The sequence below is a fragment of the Parasteatoda tepidariorum genome, chromosome 7 (genome assembly GCF_982258835.1).
Source record: "Parasteatoda tepidariorum strain Cologne lab strain chromosome 7, Ptep-v5.0, whole genome shotgun sequence".
Taxonomy (NCBI): Eukaryota; Metazoa; Arthropoda; class Arachnida; order Araneae; family Theridiidae; genus Parasteatoda; species Parasteatoda tepidariorum.
This window is the reverse complement of record NC_141761.1, coordinates 98,772,348-98,800,309: the sequence shown is the minus strand read 5'-3', so window position 1 is coordinate 98,800,309 and position 27,962 is coordinate 98,772,348. Positions and strand designations below refer to the sequence as shown.

At 29.1% G+C, this 27,962-nt stretch overlaps 1 protein-coding gene across 2 annotated transcripts in view; it reads right to left on the bottom strand.

The window, feature by feature from the left end:
- The window catches only part of LOC107450332 (alpha-1-macroglobulin), a 70,837-nt gene that overhangs the window by 37,224 nt on the left and 5,651 nt on the right, over positions 1 to 27,962 (bottom strand). Inside the window, exons 3-14 of one of the 2 annotated variants that reach the window (XM_043047101.3) lie at positions 26,887 to 27,059; positions 19,708 to 19,899; positions 16,855 to 16,910; positions 16,032 to 16,104; positions 15,137 to 15,250; positions 13,041 to 13,125; positions 11,926 to 12,046; positions 8,962 to 9,070; positions 7,184 to 7,293; positions 5,310 to 5,513; positions 2,950 to 3,177; positions 118 to 314 (exon numbers count right to left, since the gene is read on the bottom strand). In XM_043047101.3, coding sequence (XP_042903035.2) covers positions 118 to 314; positions 2,950 to 3,177; positions 5,310 to 5,513; positions 7,184 to 7,293; positions 8,962 to 9,070; positions 11,926 to 12,046; positions 13,041 to 13,125; positions 15,137 to 15,250; positions 16,032 to 16,104; positions 16,855 to 16,910; positions 19,708 to 19,899; positions 26,887 to 27,059 — 1,662 coding nt within the window. Of the gene's footprint in view, positions 1 to 117; positions 315 to 2,949; positions 3,178 to 5,309; positions 5,514 to 7,183; positions 7,294 to 8,961; positions 9,071 to 11,925; positions 12,047 to 13,040; positions 13,126 to 15,136; positions 15,251 to 16,031; positions 16,105 to 16,854; positions 16,911 to 19,707; positions 19,900 to 26,886; positions 27,060 to 27,962 lie in introns of those variants that run through there. The other variant, XM_071183087.2, reaches the window with a different exon arrangement.

Genomic DNA, 27,962 nt, shown 5'->3' with positions numbered 1-27,962 from the left:
TCATTTTTTTTCTTCTTTTTTTTTGCTTTAAAAGTTTAACTTTGAGCAGCTAAAACTATTAATTGCATTGACAGTCCATCTTTATTTAAAACTTCATCATGATAAAAATAAACCTACTTTGTTGGTGTATATAAAGAAGAATTAAGAAATTCAGCATTAGACTGATTTCCTATTTCGGCAGAACTTGGTTCGATTTGAAATTCCTCTCCCTTGATAACTGCATTGGAATTCTTGAATTTTTTAAAAATGTCAGCTTGAGGTTTATAACTTTCAGTAACGGAGTCTTCCAGCATTACAGTTTCTTGATATATGATCTAAATAAATAATGCAAATTAAAATGTAGCATAAATAAGTACGAATTAGAAATATTAAAAAAATATTAGAGTAATTGAGGAACAAATTTGACAAATCATTATTTAACGAAGTAAAATTAAAAAAAAATACAAGTTTCTTTAGCTGGCTAAGCATTAAATTCAATTTTTAAAAACCACTGAAGAGGGTAAAATTTAAAGCAAGCAATGGCGAGTGTGGGTATTGAATGTTTCCTTATTAAATTACGAAGGATAAAAAAGGATGACCTTTTTATTTAATAAAAAAAAACTACAATTCATTTCTGAAGAGCTAACTGTTATTAGAAACATAGTAAAAATTGTCAAAAAATAATAAAATATTTAAATAGTAATGTAAGAATAATATGAAAAGTTTTCCGTAGAGGTTACTGTTATTAGAAATTTGGTAAAATTGTCAAAAATTAATAAAAATCATAAGTTATATTATCAGAATAAGACGTGATGAAAGGGTGAAGAAGAGTGAGCAAGAGTTTTTCTGGAAATTTTACTGTTTTTAAACTTGTTTAAAATTGTAAAAAAAGTTATATAATAGGAATAATACAAAGCAAAAGAGAGAGTGAGTGAGAAGTTTTCTGAAAAAGGTTACAATTTTTAGATTCTGCTTAAAAATTGCCAAAAAATAATCAACTTATAAGATACTATACAAGAATAACACGTGGGGAAAAAATAGAAGACGGGTGAAAAAGAGCGTGAGTTAGAGTTTTCTGAAGAGGATACTATTATTAGAAACTTGCTGCAAGTTTTCAAAAAAATATAAAAAATAAAATACATGAGTTGTAATAAAAGAACAATACGAGGTGAAAGTGAGAGTGAGAAGTATTCTTATTGGAAACTGTTATTGGAAACTCGTTAGGCATTACCAAAAATATAATACGACACATAAAATGCAATATGACACATAAAATGCTATAAAAGAATAATACCTCTCAAGAGAGAGTTAGCGATAAGTTTTCTGAAGAGGTTACTGTTATTAGAAACTTGTCAAAAAATAATAAAATACATAAGATAGAGTAAAAGAATAATACGAGAAGAGAAAACTTTTGGATGGAATGTTTCGGTCCAAGAGCTTCATGTCCTCAATTCAAGAATATTTCAATATTTGCCCTGCTACTTGTTTACGGAATTTCTCCGCTAATAAACATTTGCCGTCTAAATCTTAATTTACGTACGTCATGCTTTGAACTCTCAATATAAAATATTCATCACTTCTATAAGTTGTATAAAGTGAACATAAAGATTGTATAAAGCAAACATACCACTGAATAATATTCTAATTGCATTTAATAAAGGTTTTGAGTTTTGACAGTCAATTGCAATTTTTTTTAAACTTTTAAACGACACGTACATACGTTCTACGCACTGCAATAGAAATTTGGTCCGAAGTATAAACACTTCAAAAGTGCTTAACTGGTTACTTGAAATTTCGAATATCAATCAAACAGGTTTCGGTGCTCTTTTTTGTCCCGGTAGTATCAAATCATGGTAGCTTACATTTCTTTAAATAGACATTTTCTAATAATTTTTTTAAAGCAGGATGTATTTACTATTATTTTTATATCACTAGCACTTTATTTTTACTATTATTTACACTATTATTTTTATAACACTATAACACTAGAAAGACGAAACATTGCTATACACCAGTAAGACTGAAGGGGCCAATGTATGCTCTTCAAGATCTTTCGTGTGTAGATCATATAAACACACAAAATCATAAAATCTGTTTTAATTAATTTAATAAAAACTTAATATAGACTTAATAATCGAAATTTCAGGGTATTTTATTCGATTCGGTTAGTAAAAATATTTGATAAACGGAACACTTTCTTTTTAATTATGCGTTAGATTCTTTAGATAATTGAGTTTTCTTTTCTCGATAAAGAGAAATTATAGATATTTTTTTTTTAATGAAACTGTGGTAGCTTATACTTTCCAATGGGTACCTTATACCTACCTGAAGCTATGGGTTAACTACAGAAATACCTAAGGGGCCATTCTGATCCTTCCAGTTGTTTCAGGTATAAAGCTCTATGTATAAGTTTCTGTAAGTCAAACACATGAATGATTCAATAAGCACTTTAATTGATCTTATTTAGATAATTGTTTCCTATTCTCTATAAACAACTATTATGGAAATGTTATTTTTTTAAGAATTATAACTGGGGTACTTAATACTTTTTAAAAAGTACCTTGTACCTAAACCTGTCTGGGGTTATGGGATATCTACCAAAATACCTAAGGGACCACTGTGACTCTTCCAGTCATTTTAGGCATGAGGTTCTATGTATGCGTCTCTATAAGGCTTACACATGAATGATTAAATAAGCACTTAAATTGAATCAAATTATGCAGAAGTCAGAAGTACTCAACTCTTTTAGCAAGTTAATTTTTTGAATTACAGAGAAACAAAACAACGGCCGAATCGGCATCATTCATTTCTCTAGAGTTAAGCTCTTTGATTAAGTGTTATATTTCTACTTAATGAAAACAAAAGATTTTTTTCAGAATTAGCAATGAAAAATACTTAGAATATTAAAATTAGAACAATTATCAACATTAGATCAAGACAATACATCAGACCAAAGGATAAATTATTTACCTGATAAAAAAACTGGAAGTCTGTAGAACTTTCATCTGCTGTGTAAAAAACTTTTAAGGTTTGCTTTGTGCCACACTTAACTGGTTGGTGAAAAGCCTGGATCTGAATATAGCTGTTAGTGGGTGAATAATATGCTTTTAAGTGTTTTGCGGCTGCTGGTTGCTCTAGGCTACTTGCTCTGTAAGTAGTATCACTTGAGTTTTGAGGTAAATAAGCCAACGACTTAGCCTGAGGAAAGAGTTCAGCTCAAATTAAAATCGAAGTTATGCTAAAATAGACATATTTTTATAACTCTATGACTACATCATTCTTTTACCATTGAAAGAGAGTACAAGTACGGCACTGGGTGTCTCAAAAGTTACCGAAGATTTGAATCATAGAAAAAATGACGAGTGCTGCTAAGAAATCAGCGATTTTATTTTCTCCAATTTCTAAAATTAGTTTCAAGACCGTCAAAAAAAATGGCTTAGATCAATAGCAGAAATATAACTATGAAACAATGTTTTCAAAATAGCCACCATTTGCATCATCGACGTATCACAGTTACAGACAAAACTAACATATGCCCTTGTATGTATTTCAGTTCCAATTCCCTGACATTCTGTAGAAAAGCTGTTTTTATGCTTTTTCACCTGAAAAGCGACATCTGTTGGCGATATTCTTAAAACTAGTTTTGAATTTTGATGAAAATAAGCAGACAAACCTAAGCAGACAAACTAAATACGACTGCATTGGTTTTTCAAGCAGTCGGTAATTTTTGGGAAACTCTGTGTTATACGTATTTGCTACAGCTGCTCGCTTTTCGCGTTTTAATACATAATCCTATCAAAAGATTGCGCTAGAATTGCCGACTGTCAAACAATTTTTTAATCAATTTTGTAACTTGATGAGAATAACTCTTCGTTTCCTACGCAGGCCAACTTAATACAACCGCAACAAAATGGCTGAAAATTGTTTCAGCTGTTGATGTATGAGTTGTAGATCTTAATTTTATAACACGATAAAATATTGTGCTAGTAGCGCCATCTGTTTAAGCGATTTTTATCTTATTTAAAACTTGGTGAGAATAACGATGACTTTCTGCACACAACGAACCATACAATTCCGTATCTTTCTATTTTTCCAAAATCCACTTTACAAATTATCAATTATTTTCGAAACTTTAACTATAATAAAAATCGTTACTCTTTAAGTTTCATTGATAACACCACCTATTAAAGTTGAGCAGACTTTCCAGAGCAGCTGATTAGAGTCTCTGTTATAGTTCATGATAAGCTTACTTCAGAAAAACTGTTATTTGTCCCGAGGAACACCCCAATCTATTATCATTCCGAAAAAAAAATTCTACTGCCCATGTTGAAAAATTTCTACATACATAATTATTCATGAAAAGATGAGGCTATTTTTAACTAATAAGAGGAAATTTTTAAGCTTAAGAAATAGCGAATATTGTCTACGTTGACTAGGCACACTCTGTGGTAAATGAACCAAGGTTGAAAGAAATTTTCTTTTAGTTTTCTTCCGTTGCTTGACAACTGCTGAAAGATTTTTCTCTGAAAAATCAATATTTTAAAGAGATCTGTAATTGTTAAAAATTAAAATTCACGGCCTCCCGAAAAAACTTAAAAGACCTATCGCCGTACGTTAAGTACTGGAAAAAATTTTATTGTGTAAAATTTTAAATACCATTTAAATATCATTGCGAGCCATAGCGTCTTTCAAAATTACACAGATGACTCTATTTTGAAGAAATCAATTTCTAAAAACGTGTATTTTCTTAATCTAATAACAAAGTCTCTGACAACAAATAATAAATAAATATTTTCTTTAAATACTTAGCTTTCTTAATTATGTTGGTATAAACTTCTTAATTTTGTGCACGGGGTTGCAGAATGGATAAATTATATTAATTTATGAATTATTTCCTGTTTTACTCAATAAGAAGAATAGGTATTCGGTTAGTATCAAATAAGACATATTTTTTACCGATATGACATTTATATTTAGTTTACCGATATGGCGTTGGTTATTTTTCATAGTTAACAATGAAATTTGTAACGAAATATGTGCTTGTCCGTACCTGTTTACAATACCCAAAGCACTGTCATGGTTTTATAATAGCTAATTTTATGGTATTCGGCTAACTCGGCTTTTATAATACATGACTTTATAATACTTAATTATATATTTAAGTTTTCAAGTTTGCAAACTATTTAAATGTTAAAGAAATGAAAAAGGTAAAAAAATAAAAGTCAGATAGATTAAAAGTAGAGTAAAAAAATAAAGTCAAGATTTTGGTCATAAACACATTAAATACAGCTTTGTATTTTAAAACACTATAATTTTTTTTCCCATCTTACCTTTAAAGTTATCGAAACATCTTCCAGATTTTGTGGCAGAAAAGTGTATAGAATAACTCCCTTCAAATTGGATGTAAAATTTGAGCAAATTTCAATTTCCCTCATGGCATACCATACTGCAATACTGCGTTCTTTATCGATCCAAGTACAGATTTCTATAGTCTCATTTTCCGCAGGAGTATTGTCAGGTTTCAGTACTTTAAGCTGTGTGAATATTTCTTTTGTAATTAACATCATAATTATGACAAGTAATCATTATAAAACTTTATTACAATGAAATATATTATATTTACGGCATTAATTTCATTTCGATTCTATAGGATGTATATGTTAAAGTAATAAATCCGATTATTATTAAGCCTGACGACCTGTGCGCGAAGTCTATTAGATAGAAGATTTTATGGTAGAACAATTTAACTAGGACCGATACCGCACACCTTCTGTTCCAACTCAGGGTTATCAAAGCGGTCAGGCTTATCAAAGTGGTTAATGACCGTAGCCAGCGAGGCTTGACTTCGATGTTCTACTGGGAGAAGTGTCTTTACGATTAGTCCACTAAGGGATGATACAAATATAGCATTATGGGCCAGGGGTGGCCAACCTGCGGCTCGCGAGCCACATACGGCTCTTTGAAGGATTATTTGTGGCTCTCGTTAAATGTATCCGAGTTCCCTTTTAAATTATTACCGTTCCGTATGTGTTTCAAAATGTCTTTTACATTACTGAGAGCAAATATGAAAAACTAAGAGCAACGTTGTTCAATTCAAGGTGAGTTTTCAATTTCCAATATAATTATGACACAATAAGCATCTGGAGAATTAGAATTAATAGAGATGCAAGAAGATCAAGCTCTACAGTTAAAATATAAGTCAACGTCGATTACTGAATTTTGGAAATTTGTACCAGAACCGAAGTATCCTGAATTAGAAAAGGCAGCTTGTCGAATTATTTCAATATTCGGAACAACGTATTTATGTGAATCATTTTATTCCACTTTAAAATTCGGGAAATCCAAACACCAATCAGTATTAACTAACCAGCATCTCAAAGAATTACTGAGAAGTGCTGCCACCAATTATTCACTAAATTTTATAGAATTATCAAGAGAAGTAAAATAAATGTGTTTGATATTTAAATTCAATACACATATTTTGTATTTTTATTCAAATGTTTTCAATAAATATAATTTATGTAAAAAAGAATTTAATACCTTTTTTGCATACCTTTTAAATACGTATTTAATTGTGCTAGCGAAAAATTTCAAATTTTGAAAAATGGCTCGACTATCAAGGAGCTTGGTCACCCCTGTTATAGGCATTAATTTTATTGTCATTCTATATGGTGTATATATATCCATCATAAATTTTTCTAGGTGTTTTTTCATGCTTACTTTAAGCAAATTATTATTAGTATCAATTTTACATTGAATATTTCTAGCTGGATTTCCAGTTTTTTCGATATTTAAGTAAAATACTCAATGTTTAATGGCTCATTGCTTAAATGCTTGACTAAAAGCACTCAATGTTTAAAGTTTCACTTAGAATCTCAAACACCCGTCTCAAAAAGTGAAATTAAAACACTTTCTCAATCAAAATGAGATTTATAGTAACTTCATAATGATTCAACTTTTACTTATGTAAGCATGTATCGCACAGTTCAACTTAATGGAATCATACTAGAAACCTCAAAGATTATTTTAGTAATTTTTATTAGGAATTTTTGAATATTCAGAAGAATGTTTTAAAGAATTTCAGTTATTTCGTATGTGATGCGTTTGAAGTAACACCTTGTCAAACTTGCGGAGTTGTATTGGATTTTAAACAATATATGCAGTTGCATTTGGTAGAAATGAAAAATTTAAACAACTAACTTACTTTTCCATTGTAAGGCATACCAGGTTTATAGTATTCTAATGAATCAAAAAATTCTAGTATTAATGGCATTGTTGTTCTTTCTAAGTACTGTTTTACCTCCATTTTTGCTCCTAAAATATGAAAATTCTATTTAAAATAGAGTTAAAAGAGTTTGGAAAACAAAATGGCTTTTCTATTTTTCAACCTAAAGTTCAAAAAAAATTTTTGTTTAAATTTTATGTAAGAAAAACTTTATTTTTATATAAGTTTTCAATAAAAATAATTTCCCACTTGAATATTTGAAAAAATAATTTCTCAAATTTTTTTATTAAGGCATTTTAACTATTCTTCATGTAATTTTTTACAAAAATATATTAATATAAAAATTAATGTATAAATTAATATACAAAACGATTTTTTAAAAAGCTACCTAAAAATAATATTAAAATGTGCTTAAAAGTTAATTAAAATTTAAGTGTATAGTTATATTTTTTAAAATTTAGTTTTACCAAATGTAAAAATATTTTCTAATAATATAACCACAGAATATATCTAGAATATATATAGAATAATATATAGAATATAACTACTTGTTTTTCAGATTATATGAAAACAGATATTATACATAACTGGAAATTTAAAAACAATTTTTCCAATTATTTTTTAAAAAAAATGTCAATTAAGAAAGGTTAAAAATATTTAATTAAAACTTTAATAAGAAAAATTAAGTATTTTTGCTATAACATATAAGAGTATGAGCATTAAAGACATTAAAAATATAGTCAACCCAAAAGTGGCCTTATATTACAAATCTATAATGATTCTAGATTTATCTAGATCAAATAAATATTGCAAATTTATCATAGAATAAGCTTAAGGTAAAATATTGTTAAGATTATTGACTGAGATAAGACTACGAAAAAATTATTAAGAAAAATTATTACAATATTGCTCTGAAAGACTTTTACGAGAGACTTTTATATTATACATATTTTTATCTGTTCATTTGTTTTATTACATTTTTGATATGGATTCTAAAGTTCATAATAAGGATGGTAAAAACGGAATGGCATAGTACACTATCTAGCCATTAATGACCCGACACTGTGAATTTCGGCGGTGGAGGAATTATGGTGTGGTCCTGTTTCTCATGGTTTGTCCTTGGACCCTTGGTGTTAGTGCGTGGAACCCTGAACGCAGAAGGGTGTAGAGACATCCTGGACAATTCGGCACTTCCCACACTGTGGCAACAGTTCGGTAATGGCCCGTTTGTGTTTCAACACGATAACGCTGCCATTCATAAAGCACATGCCATCACGGACTGGTTTGATGAAATGGGGGTGCAAGAGCTTGACTGGCCTTCCCAAATTCCCGACATCAATCCAATTGAGCATCTCTGGGATGAGTTGGAGCGCCGGTTGAGGGCCAGACCACAACGCCTCAAAACCACCACTCAACTCTTCGCCATGTTACAGGAGGAATGGCGGGCAATACCTGCCGCCGTGTACCAACACCTTGTGGATAGCCTTCCTAGAAGGGTTAAAGCTGTGATTCGGGAGCGTGGCGGCCCTACGCCCTACTGACTTGATACTAGCACCTCATGTATCCGAAATGAGGGGTGTCCGGTCATTAATGGCCAGATAGTGTATATCACAAATCAGTTCCTAATTGCCTATAAAAATCAGTTCCTAATTGCCTAATTGCCTTCGAAATTCAAACTTTTGCTGCTCAATTTTCACACTAAGCTGGCTTTCTCCTAAAGAAATTAGAATATAAATGGAATATTCCATGTTTCTTACCTGTTCCGTCTTCTATAACTTGTGCAGATATTTGTATTTTTGAATAAGTATAAACATTCCCTGGTTCAATTAAAGGCACATATAAATCAACTTGGTAGCAGCCATGAATCTGAAATAATTAAGTTTATTTATTTATTTATTTTTTTTGAATTTCTGCTACCTACTGTGTATTTTATCATTCAGATGCAATAAAGTTTGATGTTTGGTACCCAAAGACACACTAGAGTCATTAGAAAAGAATGTAAAATCTTAGTAGGAATTTAAAGTTTTTGGTCAAATTGATAAAATGATGAATGAGAGAGTACCTTAAAAATTTAAATGAATAAGGTCTGTTCGAAAAGTATTCAACTATAATTTTTTTATCTTGAAGTCTGGAATTTTACGAATATTAGTAGATATATATCTTGCATTGTAAAAACTGTGGAGTAATATCTTATCGAATATGGTGCTGAACAACTCAAAAAATTGTGTGAAGGAACACTTTATTCCTGGTTAACACCATATCAAGCGCTTATATACGAATAAAAGGTGTAATATAAATCTAAACACCTATGATAGAATACGCTTACACTAAATTCTCCCTCATTCAAACAAAACGTAAATTATTTTCCCTTTCAAATTATTGGCGAGCTTTTTAATCGATAGAAGTTGCTTTCGCAATTAGGAGTTGTTGTTTATGAATTATTGCGATTTAAATGAATGATTTGTTATACACCGTTGAAATAGATATGCATGTTTTTAGTTGTGTAAAAAACGAAAATTAAATTTTATTTTTTTAAATCTCTGTGAAATGTATTAAATGATTTTATCAACTGATTAATGATTTTCGACTATTAAATGATTTTATCAATTTTATCAACTTCTATTATGCCTTGCTTGAGTTCGTTTCCATGTGTTGCGCGCTTCGCTGTGTTTCTGCTTGTTGTAAACCTACCAGTACGTGGTTCACGTTCCACTTCTAATTTCCATGTTGTTCAACAGGCCATTTTCAAAGCAATCATATAATTCCTCTACTTGTGTGATGCTTATTACATCATCCTCCAATTTTTTTTTTCATTTTGTGATTTGTCTCCACTTATCACGCAGAAATGAATATTCCAAATATTCACACACGCAAGAATTTGACAAAATTTGATGTTATAGCATTGTTATATTTTTCTGACATTTTGTTCCAAATTAAATTTTTTTGACTCTTATTCAATTTAAAAAAATTTAACCCTCGCCTAAAAATAGTTGTGAATCCCGCTCTCAGGCACATAGTAAAAATATAATTTTAATGTAAATATGCTGTTTTAACTTCTTCAATCCCTTCCTTTTTAATTTCATTTACGTCAAATCATTTAAACTTAAAATTTACAAACTAAAATTAGATAATTTTTCTAAAAAATATTGCAATATTTCTCTAGTTTTCCCAAGAATGTTTCCCACATTGAATGTCCTTTAAATGTTTTCTAAGGTCTGGCGATATATAGTTAGTTACTGAAACTCTAGCTATATGTCTCAAAAAACTTCCTGTAACTTTGAGAAAAGCTCTGATTCTCCCAAGAATGTTTCCCACATTGACTGAATTGACCCACATTGACTTTTTTTGAATGTTCTCTAAAGTTAGGTCGGAAATAAATGTCTGCGATACATGCAGGGCCGGCTCATGCTCGTCTCGCCCCCCCCCTACCGTCTTCTAACTTCCTAATATATTTTTTCGCTAACACAACACTTTATTCATAATTACGCTGTTTTTTACTACATAGGTATATTATCACATTATTCAATAAAAATATTGAATCAAACGAAAAGAATATAAGTAATTAATATATGCATTTAAAAAAAATCATACAATAAGCTTAAATATTAACTCTTCTAACTTTTAGTGTTACAAAATCGTTCAAGACATCCTGAAAGTTAACCTTTTCCAATACATCATTTTCAATTGCCATTATGGCCAATGAATTTAAACTTCACATTTGTCAAGTTCTGTATTAGGTAATAAAATATGAAAAAAATAACAAAACTTACGTATAGTAATTTTAACTTCAGTTTACACTACACGGATTTTTACTCGTCGTTTCACCGATTTTCTCGAAGCCCGAAGCACTTCTGCAGTCTTTATAAATAAATATCCAATACTTAGCTCTAAATTCGTAAGTTTTGAAACACAAACTGTAAAACTCTCTATTCATTCACAGCCGTAAAACTCGCAAACAAATTGCACGAAGTGAAAATTCAACGATTACATTAAAAATGTTTCAAAAATGTTGTCTATGACACAATACAACGTATGTATTTAGCGGATCGGGGAATTTCCCAGTCATGCGGCGAAAGAACTAGTACTGCCAACCTTATTTTTACATACTCTTTGGTAGCTTGGCAATAGAATATACATACCTGTGGTAGGTACCAGAACAGTAACTGTGCATTCACAACGTAGAATTTTGCGCGTTTTTCAAGCGTGTTGTGTTAAAAAAGCTGCTCTTGCTGTATACTCATCTGATTAGTCGGCGTTAAAATTACCGCGATAAAATTGCTTGCTGTTATATTATTGCGTTATATATGAACTAACTACTATAATATTAATATCTAATTTGGAATGCGTTCAGAAATGTACTAAAATAGCGTCGATGTAATGTACAGAGCAAGACAATCGTCATTGAAATTTTGAATTAAATTTTTACTGTTTAAGAAACATTGTCAATTTTTTTCTCTGTAGCACAGGGCCCCTGAACGTGGCGGGGTCCCTAGGCAGTTGCCTACAGTGCCTAATGGATAAAACGGCGCTGGAGTAATCAGCAGTAACTCTAACAATAAGCCTCCAAAATCCACCAGTAACTTTGAGATTACCCAGCATAAAAGAAAACTAGAGAAATTTAAAATATATTTGAAGGATGATTTTACATCTGGAGTAGATGAGAAAAAATTGTACACTCGCACAATTTTCATAATTCAAAACTTTATATTGAACGGAATTACCTGTGTGTAAATATCCATTGTTGGTACTGGCTTTTTAGGTAGTCCGTAATGAGCGTAAAGACTATGTAAAGAAAAAGCCGTGAAATTTAACATTCCAGTGACGGGTAATCCATACTTGTACCTGAAATTGAAAATATCGAAACAAATTTTTAGTTATTAAAATCAGATTGTTACAAGGTATTTATACTAACACCAGTTACAAGATATTAAAGAAAGCTGCAAAATACTTAAATATTGGTAATAACTTTTTGGGAATGTTTCCATAAATATTCTTTTTAGTTTAGTGTTAGCTTTTCGAAATAAAAAGTGTGTACGCTTAATAAAGTAAACTTACTTTTTGTTACGAAAAAAAAAAACATCACAATGTTTAAGCAGAAAAAGATGCCTCTCTTCATTGTGCTGCTATCTAGTGTAAATTTCGAAAATTTTTAAAGTAACTATTTGGAAACAAAGCAGTATTTTTGGAAAAAGTGTGGCTTTTCACTAAATTATTCAAAGCACTTCAATTATGAAATACCAGCCTTATACACTAAAATATGTTTAAAGTTTAACTTGGTATTTCTAATGAATTAAAATTATTACTATAAAATTTATGGCAGTAAAATAAAGTATTTTTGCATGCTATTTGTTTGAAATCATAAAGGCCCAAAGATAGTTATCAGGATCGAACGTCATGGTTTGGTGACTGCTCAGAGGAGATAATTGTTTTTCGAAAATTCAAATAAATCCACTTAGTAGGATAAAAATTTAGAGCTTCATTGAAACAAAAAGTAATTTAGACATTAAGAGAATTTTAAAATAACTATCTTCAGCTTCCACCTTCGACAGAAACAAACCCCAAGATATTCGATATCGTCCGGTTTCAAATCTCACTTTTACCACTCCTTTGTGCAAATTTGCTTCCTCGATCTGTTCTCTTTTCGTTTTCTTTTCTACTGTCGCTGACCACACTAATATTGTCCTTACGTTTTACTTAAATAAATGATAACGATATTTTCGAATCTCTTATAATGTTTTCTAATAGCAGTGTATAAATTTTAAAAATATATATCAAGGACGAATATTTCAGAACTACCCTACATATCTAGAAATATAGAGTGCAGAAATATTCTTACTTTGCACACACTTCTATTAAAATATTTTCTTCAGTTGACAATATGAATGATGGTAAATTCAATTTAACTTCAAACGTAGGTGGGTCTATTATGAGAAAAAAGTAATGATTAAAAGTCATTTTATTATGAAGAAGAATAAATTTTTTTAAAATTATTTTATGGATGATGTTTTCAAGATAAATATAAACAGCAACAATCTCTTGCTCTTGACCTGCTCTATTTCCGGTTGGAAAGTATAGAGCTGCTTACTACAGCTTATTCGGCGAGGTGATATTTTCAAACACATAGTTTTGTTCTTATAATAAAAGAAGTAAATTATATAATTTCTGAGCTTAAATCTACTGTATTCCATAAGATATTAATGATATTAAGTAGTTTTGGTGAGCTTGAAGTGAAAATTTGTTTCAGTTATTTATAGATGCATTGTTAAAAATTGTGATATTATTGGTAGATTTAGAATGAACTCACGTTTTTGGCAGTCACGATTCGCCCTCTTTCAATTTATTTATTACTGTTTGTTCTTGTTGCAAGCTGTGCACCATCATGCGTTAGTGTTAGGCTATGGTTCGAGCAGCGATATAAAGTTCATTTTTCAAATTATCATTTAGGTTTAAATTTCCAAGTTTGTATATTGTTGACAAGTTAAAGTGTTTTACAACCACTCTGTATTTTAAATGGCGATTCTTACGTCTTGAAATGACAGGTTCTTCAAATGACCATTCTTATAACGATTTTCTTTACTATTGAAATACTATTGAAGAGAGTATCAGAATACAATGACCACGTTGTGAGCCAAATGGCCACAAAATACACCGGAAACAATAACCCGGAAGTATAGGCAGTAAAGAGCTTGCAGTGCTCCCTAGTGTAGAAAACACCATCTGTTATAAACTTTGATAACTAGTATTTCACGCTTTTGAAACTGCAATGATTTGTCCAATTAAGGATAGGGAATATTCTGTGCTACGTATATCAACTAAGCAGCGTAAATAAATGAAGCACACTCTACTGTTTCTGTTTCATAAACAAGAACCTTTCTCTATTGAACACAAAATTTAATTCTGTTTCTCATTCTGTGATATTCTGTGTTTCGATAATGAGCTAGGTTCTTTCTATCGGAAGGTTCTTACCACTGTTTCAATTGATTAAATAATAACCTTTTTCACTGTTAAAATAAAGAATATAATTATGTGTTTCATTATGTGTTGTGTTTCATTTTGTGACATTCTGCGTTTCGACAAAGAGGAAGATTTTGCTTATGAGAGGTTCTAACTATTATTTCGTTTCCATGCACAAGAAACTTTCTTTGGTCAAAACGTAGAATGTAATTATGCGTTTTATTGTGTGTTGCGTTTCCTTTTGTGACATTCTGCGTTTCAACAAAGAAGAAGGTTTTGCTTATGAGAGGTTCTAATTATTATTTCGTTTCCATACACAAGAAACTTTCTCTGGTCAAAGCGTAGAATGTAATTATGCGTTTTATTATGTGTTGTGTATCCTTTTGTGATATTCTGCGTTTCAACAAAGAAGAAGGTTTTGCTTATGAGACATTCTAACTATTATTTCGTTTCTCTAAACAAGAAACTTTCTCTGATTGACGCGTAGGATATAATTATGTGTTGTGTTTCATTTTGTGGCATTCTGAGTTTCGACAATGAGGAAGGCTTTGCTTATGAGAGGTTTTAACTATTATTTTGTTTCCATAAACAAGAAACTTTCGCTGGTAAAAACATAAAAGGAAATTAGATGCTTCATTATGTGTTATGTTTCATTTTGTGACATTCTACGTTTCGACAAAGAGGAGGAATGTTTTGTTTGTGAGAGGTTCTAACTATTATTTTGTTTCCATAAACAGAAAACTTTCTCTGGTCAAAACACAGAAAGTAATGTGTTTCATTTGCATTTTGTGATTTCTTCTTTCATTGTGCGATGTTTTGTGTTTCGACATTGAGAAAGATTCCTGTTTATGGAACCGAAACTATAATATACTTGCTTTTTATCACTATTCGTGCTTCATTCCCGTTGTTTAATAATATATTTAAATATTATGATTTATTTAAATGATAAGAAAAGCATATATTATTTTTATTTCATACCAAATTCATCAACAGCAAATTCTGTCGTGTGAAACTCATTTGCTACTGATACGTTAATTGACCAAGTACCCAAGGAAGGCTCCTCCGAAAGTTTAAACTCGTTTTGTGCTATGCCTAGTGAAAAATAAAACACGTTAGATTGAATCAAAACACATAATTATGATAAAAACTATTATAATTTTTTTAAGCAGTGAAAACCGATTACGAATTCGAAAGTAACAAAAAATTGAACATTAATTTTTTTTTAATGAAATAATACGTTATAATTTTACTAACTTCATTAGTAAAACTTAACAAGACATTTAAATTTAGAAACTTTTCTCAAATCTAAAATACTATACTTAGTTTTTTTTCATTTAATTTTACTTTTTTATTTTGCATGTTCCGGCACTTTTTCCCTTAGTAATTATTACTTAATTACTTAGTAATTATGACTGTAATTTCGGTGCATTGTAGCTAATTCAAGCATTTGTGCCATTAACTTCTGTGTCCAATTTTATTCATGCATTATAAATAAAGAGTATTGTTCATTACCTACTTTTTGTGCTTTTAAATCGCTTACAACGATAAAAATAATGATAAATCTGAAAATATCCCTAACTTGTTGACCATTTCGGCATGAGATGGCCTTTCGCTGTAGAAATAAAAACTATTCGGTAACAATCTAAGTGTAGAGTACAGGAGAGTATTTGTTTTATGAAGAATCAGAAATTTTTCGAGTGAAATTAATATTAAGAATAAATTCAGTTAATAATCTTTGGGAATCTGTATTTACTTCTTTATGATATAAAGTTGAAATGATATTTTTAATTTACTTTTATTTTTTTCATTTATTTTTTTTACTTCTTATTTTTAAGGGTATATAGGCTTAAATATTTTGTTTAAAAACATTTACCTTTTACTAATTCTATGTCCTCAAAGTGAAACAGATGTGTTCCCATTGGATCGGCAACATATGCGTTAGCTGTCTGAAAAAAGTGAATTTATTAAAAAAATTATTATTTTTATTCGATTAAAAATAAAGACTCGGTAAATTATTTTGCCTCCAAAATTGAAAATTAAAGAGAACATGTCTAATGAAGATGCTTTAAGGAATTTTTATTGATTTTAAAAAAATATGCCCAAAGCAATTGGTTTTATATTTTACAAAAGAGAGTTTTTCTCTTTTAAATTAATTATGCCTTATACTAAAAGAGTTATTTGTTAAAAATAAAAAAGTTATATTCAGAATGAAGGACAATTTTTGGTAAATTCATTTGAATTATAATTTAAGTGAAATATCAGATTTCAATTAAAAAGAAAAGCAGTTAATTTAAAATTCAATAATAGAAAAATATGGAGATGCCAATGTATGGTTAGGTGCTCACTGTTCAAGAAGCCATGTATTTATTTTTATTTAGCTCCGAAATTCGTTACATAATTTATCCATATTGATACTGTGGACATATTGCTTAAGAAAATAAAATAAATTTTTATTATAGTTGTTTTTAAAATGCCGCAGTTTGATTAAAACAAAATTACATTTTTTATGAAACTTTATTAAGTTTAAGATTATTAAAATGAGTAGGAATTAGTAAAAACGAAAAAAAAGAATACTAATGTGAATGAAAATAAATATTAATGCATAGTATCAAAACTCTAAGAAAAATGTCAATTTATGTGAGCTGTTAATTAAAATGACTCTTATAACATATTTGAGAGCCAAAAAACATACTTACGTTATCTTCATTACCTGGTTTGAAATCTTTGTTCACTTTCAGTATTCTAAATTTTACTGCAAGTAAATATATCATAATAATATTTGTAATATATTTCATAAAATACTCGTAAAATATTACAAAATATTTTTATGCTTAGCGTAGCTAATTTATAGGATGCTAAATTTTTCCCCTTATTTTACTTGCAAACTTTTCCAATTAGGCAATTGTCAAACGGTTGTGAAAAGACAGTCGAAATAAAATTGCCGGTAAATTTTTTTTTGTTAATTTATTAGGGTTATCTATATTCTAGATAACTTGATTATCTAAACTATAGATAGCCTTGACTTACTTACGTGTAGTGGGAATCAAAATCATTCTAAATTCAGCTCAAAAATGAAATACAGCAGAACATTTTCAATGGTTTGCAGTTCGTATTATTCTGGAAAAAGGAATCTAAAGATTATTTGAGTTTTTTAAGTTTTGATAAGAATTATTTTTGTCCAATTAACAAGAAATTTAAATTTTTCTTCTTCTTCTCCTTCAATGGCACTACAGCCCAGGGTGGGCCATGGCCTTTCTCAAATGCAAGTTCCAAGCTTCACTCTTTGTGAGACTGTACCTGTTTATAATTTTGAGAACTCTTAAATCTTTTTCTAGGCAGTCGATCCACCGGATCCAGATAGTTTTGCGAAGAATTTTTTGGTGGCCCGGTAATCATTCATTCTAATCAGTTGTCCTGTCTATTTTATTCTTTGAACTGATATAAATTTTATTTTGTCTGATTCTTTGTTGATCCCATTAATTTCTAAATTTGTTCTTTTTCTCCAACTATCATTGCCCTGTACACCTTCCAAAATGCTTCGCTGTATTTTTCTTTTAAAAACCGCTAAAACTTACTTATCACCTTCAGTCAAGCACGTTTCAGCGTATGTAAATATGGACCTAATCAAAACTTTGTAGAGCAGGAATTTTCTTTTCCTGCTGATGAGACTAGATTTTAAATATTTGTATATTCCATAAAAACATCTGTTACCCAGCTGCTATTCTGTTACGTAATTCTGGCGTTACAAAATGCAAGGAAACAAAATTTAATTCTTAGTACATTTATTATAATTTTGCAAGAGAAATGTTTACGAAACTCATTCCAGAAAGGCATAACTTATATTAGTCATCATTATTTAAATAATACCAGAGCAATGAAATCTCAAGACAAAAAATTAAAAAATAATTAATTTCTTAGAATTAAATAATACTGTATTTCTTGTATTATAGTATATATATATATATATATATATATATATATATATATATATATATATATATATATATATATATATATATATATATATATATATATATATATATATCGATCTCATGAACTACTCGACTAATTGTTTTCAAATTTTGTATTTTTCCTTTTAATATAATTTTTTTTTCTAAATTCATTAAAAGCTTAAGGTCTGGTTTCTTAGGACAAGCGCCTTATCTGGGCGTCAGTGGGACGTCAACGTCCCGCTGACGCCAACAAAATACTGGTTTGTTAGCTCAAGGCCTGGTTTCTTAGAACTAGCGATTTATCTGGGCGTCAGATGAAAGTTGACGTAGAGCTGACGCCAAAAAAATACTATTTTGTTAGCTCAGCGTGAGCAGTCGGTCCAACGCAGACATTATTTCTCATTGCGCATGCGTTAATAACGTAAACAAATATTTATTTTGAATTTGTATTGATTTTGTTATTGTCGACCAGTGTTTTAGAGAACAAATAATGACTTTGTCCAAGAAAAAACACATTATAGCTGAGCTAAATGAAGAGTGCTATGTTTAATGAAGAAGCTATGTTTAATGTCAAAATCAAAATCTTGGCTGATTTCAATGTGCTGTTGGATGTTGTCCGCCATTGCTTCTGTGGTTAACGTCACGCTGTAATCCAACTGCAGTTGAGTTGGACGGCAATTGTAGTTCAAGATGAGCGTTCGATGACGTATGCTATCAAACTCACAAATGGACCAATCAGAGGTTAGCGCTGATTTCCAGCTGACGGCGTCCTGTCCTAAGAAACCAGGCCTTTACACACTTTACAGTTAAATTTTTTTGACTACTATTAAATAAAATATTAAAATATTAAAAGTAATTTAACAAATATTAAGTAAAATATTTAAAATTATTTTTTTCCATAAATTACCGACTGATAAATGAATTTTATTTAGTGCTTTTTGTTTGACTTAAAAATTTCTAGTCATATAGCTAAATGCTTGAAAAGTAAAATCAACCTTAAGTTCAAACTTTTGACCTCTCTCTTGCCTAAAATATTGTTACAAAATTACGGCTATCCTCTATATTTTAAGGGTCACGAATTCAATCGTCCTGAAAAGTATGCTTATTCAGAAAAAGTACGGTTTTGAGTCCCATTCCGTAACTTAAAATACCATCTACCCTAAGTAAATATCATATTTCAAGTTAGGCTGTTGAGCCAATTAGATTAATAATTAGTATACCGTTGTTAAAAATTACGGTACATGTAAATTTTTTGTTTTATAACATATTTCAATAAAAATGGAATGGAATTTACGATTAAAAGTACCGGCACCTTGAATGCCAGTACTTTTTTGCAATTTAATTGCATGTTTGTCCGGATTGGTAAGCTTATATATTTAAATGATAATAATATTTTGCTTTTCGACAAACAAATTTAAAATTATCATCACCTATAAAGGTACAATCTCAAAAAGTAGCATTTATCTATAAAGTTCCTTAGCTGTAATCACTTTAAAATTGTCCGGATGTACATAATTATCTTTCACTGTATATAGTAGTCTTCCGTAATACATTACATATTACTATAATATAAAAATTTGAGTTTCATTTACTTGCCTGTTTGTCCTGGTTGGTATACAGGCTTATCTGTTTGAATGATGACAATATTTGGCTTCGGATAAACAAATTTAACAGTGTCATTACCCGTAAAGCTGTAATCCCCAAAAATTCCGTTTATTTTTAAAGTCCCGTAACTGTAATCAGTTTCAAAGTTGTCCAGAAGCCAGTTAAACGTCGTATATGCTTCACCTGTTAAAATATAAAAGTCGTTTAAAATCTGTTTTAAGAAAAAAATATTTAAATTATAATTATTATTTTACATAGCATTCAATAATCATTATTGCAAAGTTCAAATCTTTTCTTTCGTCATTCTTGCATTTTGTTTGTACTGCACGATTCAATTTAGGTTGTCAAATAATGTGTTCGTATACTATATATTATTAGCACAATTTACACTTATATAACTATAATTCCTATTGATAGCGTAACTTGAATTTACTATTCATAAATTTAAAATATATTTATAGATTTGGAATATATATATTAAGAAATGCTCATAAATTTGAAATATATTTATAAGCACATATTGTTTTGTATCTTTTGAAATCATATTTTGCTCACTTTCTTAATTGTTTTATTTAAATTCTTAAATTACTGTAACTAACTAGCATTAAGCATGCTTAGCATCTACTTATTTATTTAACAAAACACAATTTGATAATTATTCTGAGATGGAAAATAAGTAAAAGGTAAAAGACCACAAAAATAAAAGAAATGACCTCTGATTTTTACATAAACACATTGAAAAATTTATCTATTAACAGAAAAAAAATTCTTACAATGTAACTTTAAACATCCTGACATTCAAAGGTGAATAAAGAATACATTTCTTATTCTTTTTAAATCATAAATGTACACAATATATACGGTGCAGAAGAACACCCCATTTTCCATATGAACTTGTGAGCGAAGAGACATACATTTTATATTATAGAGACTTTAATAAATAATGTAGCGTTTTCATTGAGAAATTGAGGAAGAATAGTTTCTTTTTCGAAAACGAGATGGCGCGTTGACAGCGGAACATGTAGATTAGAATGAAGTGAATTTCTGTGTTGGTTTCTCTGAGAGGCATCGATGTGCTATGGAATATTTATTGTTCTTTTATCAGTTTCTTTAAAATACGAAAAGAAAGACGTATATTTGTTACAATTTTTAGAAAACAATTTTACCAATTTCTATCACTTATTTATTGATTATTATTTTGTGCTAAGTATTGTTAATAAGAAGCCTGCTAAGTATTGTTAATAAGAAAACAAGCAAAAGAAGGCTGCTCAACGTCGTTTCAAGAATTGGTGACGTTGATATACGTTCGCGATGGGACCTTGGAATCCATTTGGCATGTACTTAGCAGGCTCTCTGCATAAGGATAATGGATTTTTCTTAACTCGGAACAGAGTATACTCGTAGTTTTCTACTCTTTTTACAGTTCTGCTACGTTACTAATTTGGATTAGGATGCCTTTCTTAATTTTTTTCTGTGTTTCTTGAAGTTTTTGTTTTTAACAGCTACTAAAACCAGAAAGTCCTAAGTGTTCTCCTTACAATTTAAAGTGCAAATGTTAATGTATCCTTCTGTGCAAAATTTATTATATTACGAAAATTAACAAATATCATTTTTCTCCTAATTTGTAAAGCTTGTGTTAATTCTTCAGTTCTAAAATTACTCATTAGATGGCTTTGTAAGTCATCGCGACTGCTCTATACGATAAGATTTTTAAATGAGTTGCTACTACTCTAATGTACACTTGGGTTATGGAGGTAAAAGCTCTGCAATTTCATGTCCATTGGCATGAATATATGCTATATGATCCGCAATGCGCACAGGTCACATTTACTTCTCGCCAGACAAGCTGCTACCTGGAGGCAGAAATTGAGCAGGGTTTGAACTAACAAATTAAATACAATGATTATTTTAAAAGTTAGAAGAAAATCGAAAATTTTCCTATTACTCTTTTCAATATTAGTTTTCTGCAATACAAATTTCACGTAAGTCTAATCATAAAACTAATTTAATAAATTTAAAAAAAAAAGGAAAATACGTAGACCTAAAAGTATTCCTAAACATGTTTAATAACGTTTTGCAGCTGTTCTATGTCTAACAATATTTCGCTATTATTACATATGTAGAAGGTTAACTTTTAAAATTATTGAGTTAATATTTCTGAGCTTAGGCAGATGTAACACATGGAATTAAAATTCCGTCATCGCTTTTAATGTAGCTCTAATTAAACAACACGATATGGTAATCTATTAGGTAACATAAGTAATATTCTTTATCATTCCTTAAAAAGAAACCTATATCGTATTTGCCATGATTCATTAAAAAAAATGTGTCGCATTCTTCATGATTCATTATCATATCTTGATCGAAATGCAAAGTAAGTTTTTGATTTATACTTAAATAAATTGCAATGTAAATTATAGTGGTAGTTACGATAGAGTAATTAAATGGATTAAATAAATAATGATGGGTAAAAAACTGGCGGAACCTTTCAATTTATCACAGAATCATTTTTGGCTATAGACTTATCTAGTACATAAAACAATGCAAATTGTTAGATGGACTTTTTTAATAGGTATTAAGAAAATACGTATTGACTAAGTTACTCTACAGAAGTTAGAATGTTAATTAACGATAAGCTAATTAAATACGGAACCGTATCTCGCATCGAATTAGTCGAAATATAATTCCTTCTCTTCAACTTCCTTTACTTAACTTAGATTTAGGACATTTTATAGGATCAGTGAAGTTTAAAAAGAGTTTTATTTATTTATTTAATAAATTAAATAAATATTTCACACGTTTTTGGTGTCATGCATCACTGGCTGGGATCAGTAAGCGTGTGGTTGACAACTTTGATCTGCCCGCGTTGGGACGAATGCGATTGTTCTTGTTTTCAAGTGGCCCCATCTATGGCCAAGAATTCGACTTCTGCCACACCCATACGTCATACCCGTTTATTGGATGGACCCATTCATACATCCATTTACAGATCAAAATTTTGACCTGGGTTATAACAGTATTTTTTCCAAAGCCTCTTTCTTGATTAAAAGCATTGAAGTTGTGCAAATAAAATGCATTTGTGCAAATAAAATGCATAGGAATTGAAATAATTTCAATATTCCGTGTTTATCTATTATATGGTCTAATTCAGGGCTCGAAAAAACTCAAAACTTTTACCCGTCCCCGAGGACGGCTTGTCCAATGTACCCGTCCTCCTTTGGAACTAACCCGTCGCTTCTAAATAAATAAAAATATAATTTTCTCTTATTTATTACAAACATTTATATAAATTGCACAATGAATTAGTAGTTACTAGGATTACAAATACTAGGATTGCATTATACAGTAATAAAAGGAATACTAGGTTACTAATAGGAAACCAGTATTTCTTTTATAAAATAATTTATTTCTTTTATGAAATAATTTAAATGTCAAATGTCAAGTTATCTGGAATGTCAATTTATCCGAGGGTACTGCGCTTTTCAAATGAATCAAATATGACGTTTGCCAGTTCCACAATCAAGCTAATGATTTACAGAGGTTTCGCACAAAAATCTGAAAGGGATCTTCCATTTAGGTAGATGTTCATAATTGCGTTTAACGCTTCTTGTTTAAGACCAGTACGTAATGTTTTTTTTTTTTTTTTTTTTTTTTGTAAGTTTATTGCTGAAAAGTCCCTTTCAACCGCTGCAGTACGAGAGAGAGAAAACACCAATTCCACCAATCGCAGTATGTTGCTGTGTTTCTAGATTAGAGGGTTTATTTTAGAAGTGAGGCGCTAGACTCTTGTAAGATAACAAAAATTGAAAAAGTATCACCAACATTAACGGGAAAATGGCCGTCCGCGCGGACGTCGGATTCGAGAAATTCGTTGTCCGCGGCGAATTTTTGACCGCCGAGGACAGGCGGACGGTTGGTTTTTCGAGCCCTGGTCTAATTCATCCTATCGGCGATTTCATATTATCTATCATCTACTTTAATCAATTGAACGAACGTATACAAGTGCAAATCGGTGTCAGCCGCGTGAATGCAAAAGTTAGGTCATGGCTCTCAGCCCATGCAGTCAATTCTCCCATACCACCAGTGCTTATCTCGTCAATTTTATAGAGCACAGACTCTTTCATAAGCAGGGAGACATACATAACTAAATCCAACTTGAAATTAATGGGATTTTAAAAACATTTAAGTATGCATAACACCAAATATATACATAATTAGAATTACAGGTTTAATCATTGTCTTTTAAATGAACGAATTAAATTTAAATTTTTGATGGTCAAGTAATATATTCATTCATGTTGAAATTGCTTTCAGTGGGTTAATACGATTGCGGCATTAGAAGGAGCCATAGATAGCTAGAAAGCTCTTCAATTCAATAGTTGAAAGACTATTTTCAAATTTTAATGTCTTTGAATTGTTTGAAAACATCTGGTCTTTTTTTAAAATGCGACGAAGCATCAAGAATCAGAAATGCACATGTTTTACCTAATGTTGCAGATTTTATCTTGCATGCAAGTGTTCTAAAAAAAATTAACCTTAACAAAATAATTCAAAAACACTGTAGTTGAGAAATTAGCTTCAATATGGCACGCAAAATACTATTGAAGAATAAAAATGTTTCATTCCTGAGAAACCTTTATTGATGTTAACCCTTTGACGCAGAATTTTATTAAACATATTTTTCATATTTCTTTCATTATTTTGTAATAATTTAGGTAAGATTAGGTTTGAAATAATTTAGTAAAGAATATTATATTTAATATTTTAATAAGTTATATAAGTTATGGTTTTGTAATACGGCGTCTTTTTCTGCGTTAAAGGTAAAATCTTCAAACACGGCTCACTTCCAAGCAATCATTTTTCAAATTTGTAGATATTCAAATCACGAGAAAACAGTTAGTCTTCATTAAAATTTCTTCAATTTGTAAAATTAATTATTGATAAACTTTTGAATATGAATGAAAAAAAATCAAACTACTATTTTTTTGGATTTATATATATATATATATATGGGTCATTCTCACGAAAACTGTCATTTTTCAGTTCATAAAATCCCAAAATAGTAAAGTGAATAAAAAGCTCTGAAACTTTTTATATGAATAGAAATATGTAATGGCATTATAAAGAAAGTATATATCCTATAAATTATACTTAATATTTAAATTAATTAATTTTTTAAATAATTAATTTATAATTAATTAATAATTAATTAATTAATTTAATAAATAAATTAATTAATTTAATAAATAAATTAATTAATTTATTAATTTTTCAATTTATTTTTCAAATTAATTAATAAGTAAATTAATTATTTTCACTATTTAAAAAGTGAGGGAATGACACTAATAGTGAGGGAATGATATTTTATTTTAATACATGTTTCTATCTAAGTTACATCTACCTAAAGTGTGAAAATGATAACATACTAAGTATATCTAGTATTTATTATAATTTAGTCTTATATATAAAATAGTTTTTACATGTTTGGGAAATAAAATTGGCTGGCACGATTGAACAAAAAAAAATTTAATAATATACTCATCTTGAATCATTCCCTCACTTCAGCGTCATTCCCTCACTTTATACACTAGTGAGGGAATGACGAATTCAATAAAATTTGAAAATAACAGTTAGGCCTAATTAATTTCTGAAGTCAATCAGATACAATTATATTCATACAAGAAAGCAACATATAATTATCCACTTTCTCGATGAAGTTGTTTTTTATTTTACTCTAAAAAATGACATGAGGGAATGACAAATATAAAAAATTTTACCTGGTTTGATTCATTCAAATTTATTCCACAACAAAGCTTCATTAAGTGGAAGATGGAAACATACTGCAATTTTGTTCTATGATGCCAGTTGTTAACTTCTGAAGTTTTTATTAAAATATTTTTATTCTAAGAAGATTGCAGGTGATAAGAACATTGTTGTGAGCGAATGACGCGAAACACTGGGGACAAAGTTTAAAATAGTGCTGTGTTAATATTTTTATCAGAAATTAAATTTAAAATTGATTTTCTGAATTCTATATTTCAGTAATCTGAAATAAAAAACACGAATTTGTAAAAAAAAAAAATTTGTTTCAGAACGAATTTTTTTCTTTTTTTAAATCAGCAGTGGGGACAAGTGAGGGAATGACATATTGGTATATTTTAATTACCTAAAATAAATAAAAAATGAAAATTGATAATTTTATTTTTATTCTTTTGTTAGCTTGCATTCTGAAGGACACTTTCCCTGAATTTTTTTTTTCGTAAGCTGTAAAACAGACATAAAATATATCGGGGACATGAAAATGACTGTTTTTGTGAGAATGACCCATATATATATATATATATATATATATATATATAATATATATATATATATATATATATATATATATATATATATATATATATATATATATATATATATATAATATATATATATATATATATATATATATATATATATATATATATATATATATATATATGTATATATATATATATATATATATATATATATATATATATATATATAATATATATATATATATATATATATATATATATATATATATATATATATATATATATATATATATATAAAACTGCGTATATAAAGCAGTTTTCTATAATTAAAAACTACCAAAATATATTTTTGTCCGTATTTAGAGAGTCAGAAAAAAATATTTAAAAGGGACACCGGTGTCCAATCTGAGTTAAAGGGATAATAAGAGAAAAATAGATTAAAATCATCAAAAACAGTTCATTTCAGTATATAAATTATGAAAAAGGAAAGAAGGGAAAAGAATTTATTTTAACTCCACTAGTCGGAAAATTTATTAAATATAGTTTCTCAGGATTTCAATCCCTCCTTTTTTTTTCTAAATCAATGAGGAGGGGTCAGAATTTAGAAACAACATTTTTCATTAAAAATTTACTTTATCACACGTAATGGAGAATTTGTTTTTTAATTTTTTCTATAATTATTAAAAATATAAAGATTTGTCAATACGAGACACTATGTATGCGTATTCTACAACCGGTATACTTTTGAAGCAAGAAATACTATTGATATTAATTCTTTTTTATTTAGCTCTAGTTTATAAAATTCAGGTAAAGTTTATTTTTTCTTGCTTGAGATAGCATAGATATCTTTTTGAAGAAAATATATTACCTGAAGGTACTGGAAATTCTTGAGAAATCTGAGGAACATCTACTGAGAAAAAGTCTGACCTGTACAATAAAGTAACATTTAAAGTACCTTCATCCAAATTCCCTATTCTCCTCAAATAAAGTTTGTTTTCCTCTCCTTTTTTAAGTACTTTTGCACTCGTAAAAATATACCCACTGTATAAGAGAAAAAACAAATCAATATTAAGTATCGTAAATTGCAAAATTGTAATGTTGTTTTATCATATTCTAAATAAATGCTGACAATCAGCTAAATTTCAAAGAAAAATAATGAAATTAAAATTTGAAAGATGTTCCGTGAACACCAAACTTAAAATATATTTTTAAAATATCTGTTCAAAATGAAGCTCAAAAATATATGTATAAGGAGTATCGAATTAATCCTGAAGTTGAAAAAGAAACCAAATACGTTATTAAATATGCTGCAAAAGTAACACAGGGAATAGATTATAAGTGTAATTAATAGATTCAAAAATGGTTTTATTTTAAGAAGCCTTTTCTGCTACAGTGATTTTGCTTTAAAGAAAAAAACACAGTTGAAACTTCTGTAAAAAAATAATGCTGAATTTGCAAAAATTGTGAAAACTTAACTTAGTATTTTTTTTTATCTTATTGCACATATTTCAATCTTCATATTGTCATATTGCAGATACAAAACAATTAAAAAAGTTAGTGCTTATGTACTGCAATGTTTATAACTTATTTTTTAATTTGATCACCACTTGCTGTACTCATAAATTTAAAGAAAAATCATTCAGATTTGATTCCATTTTGATTTTTTAAAACTACGAGAAGTAATTTTCGCAGCACGTAGGGTTTTTAAATTAATTTTTTTTAATAAATTTGTATTTTGTAAAAAGAATTAAGAAAGGACATAAAATAAGTTAGTTTTCGTAGATTACTCAAAACCAGTCCATTCAATTAAAAAAATTCGGTCATGCAACAAAAAGTATATTTAGTGTAAACATATTGTCGAAATTTAAATGAAATCAGTTGAAAATTGTTTTAGTTAGAGCACTGCACATTATTCTGTAAATTTTACATTTTAGAAAAATTCAG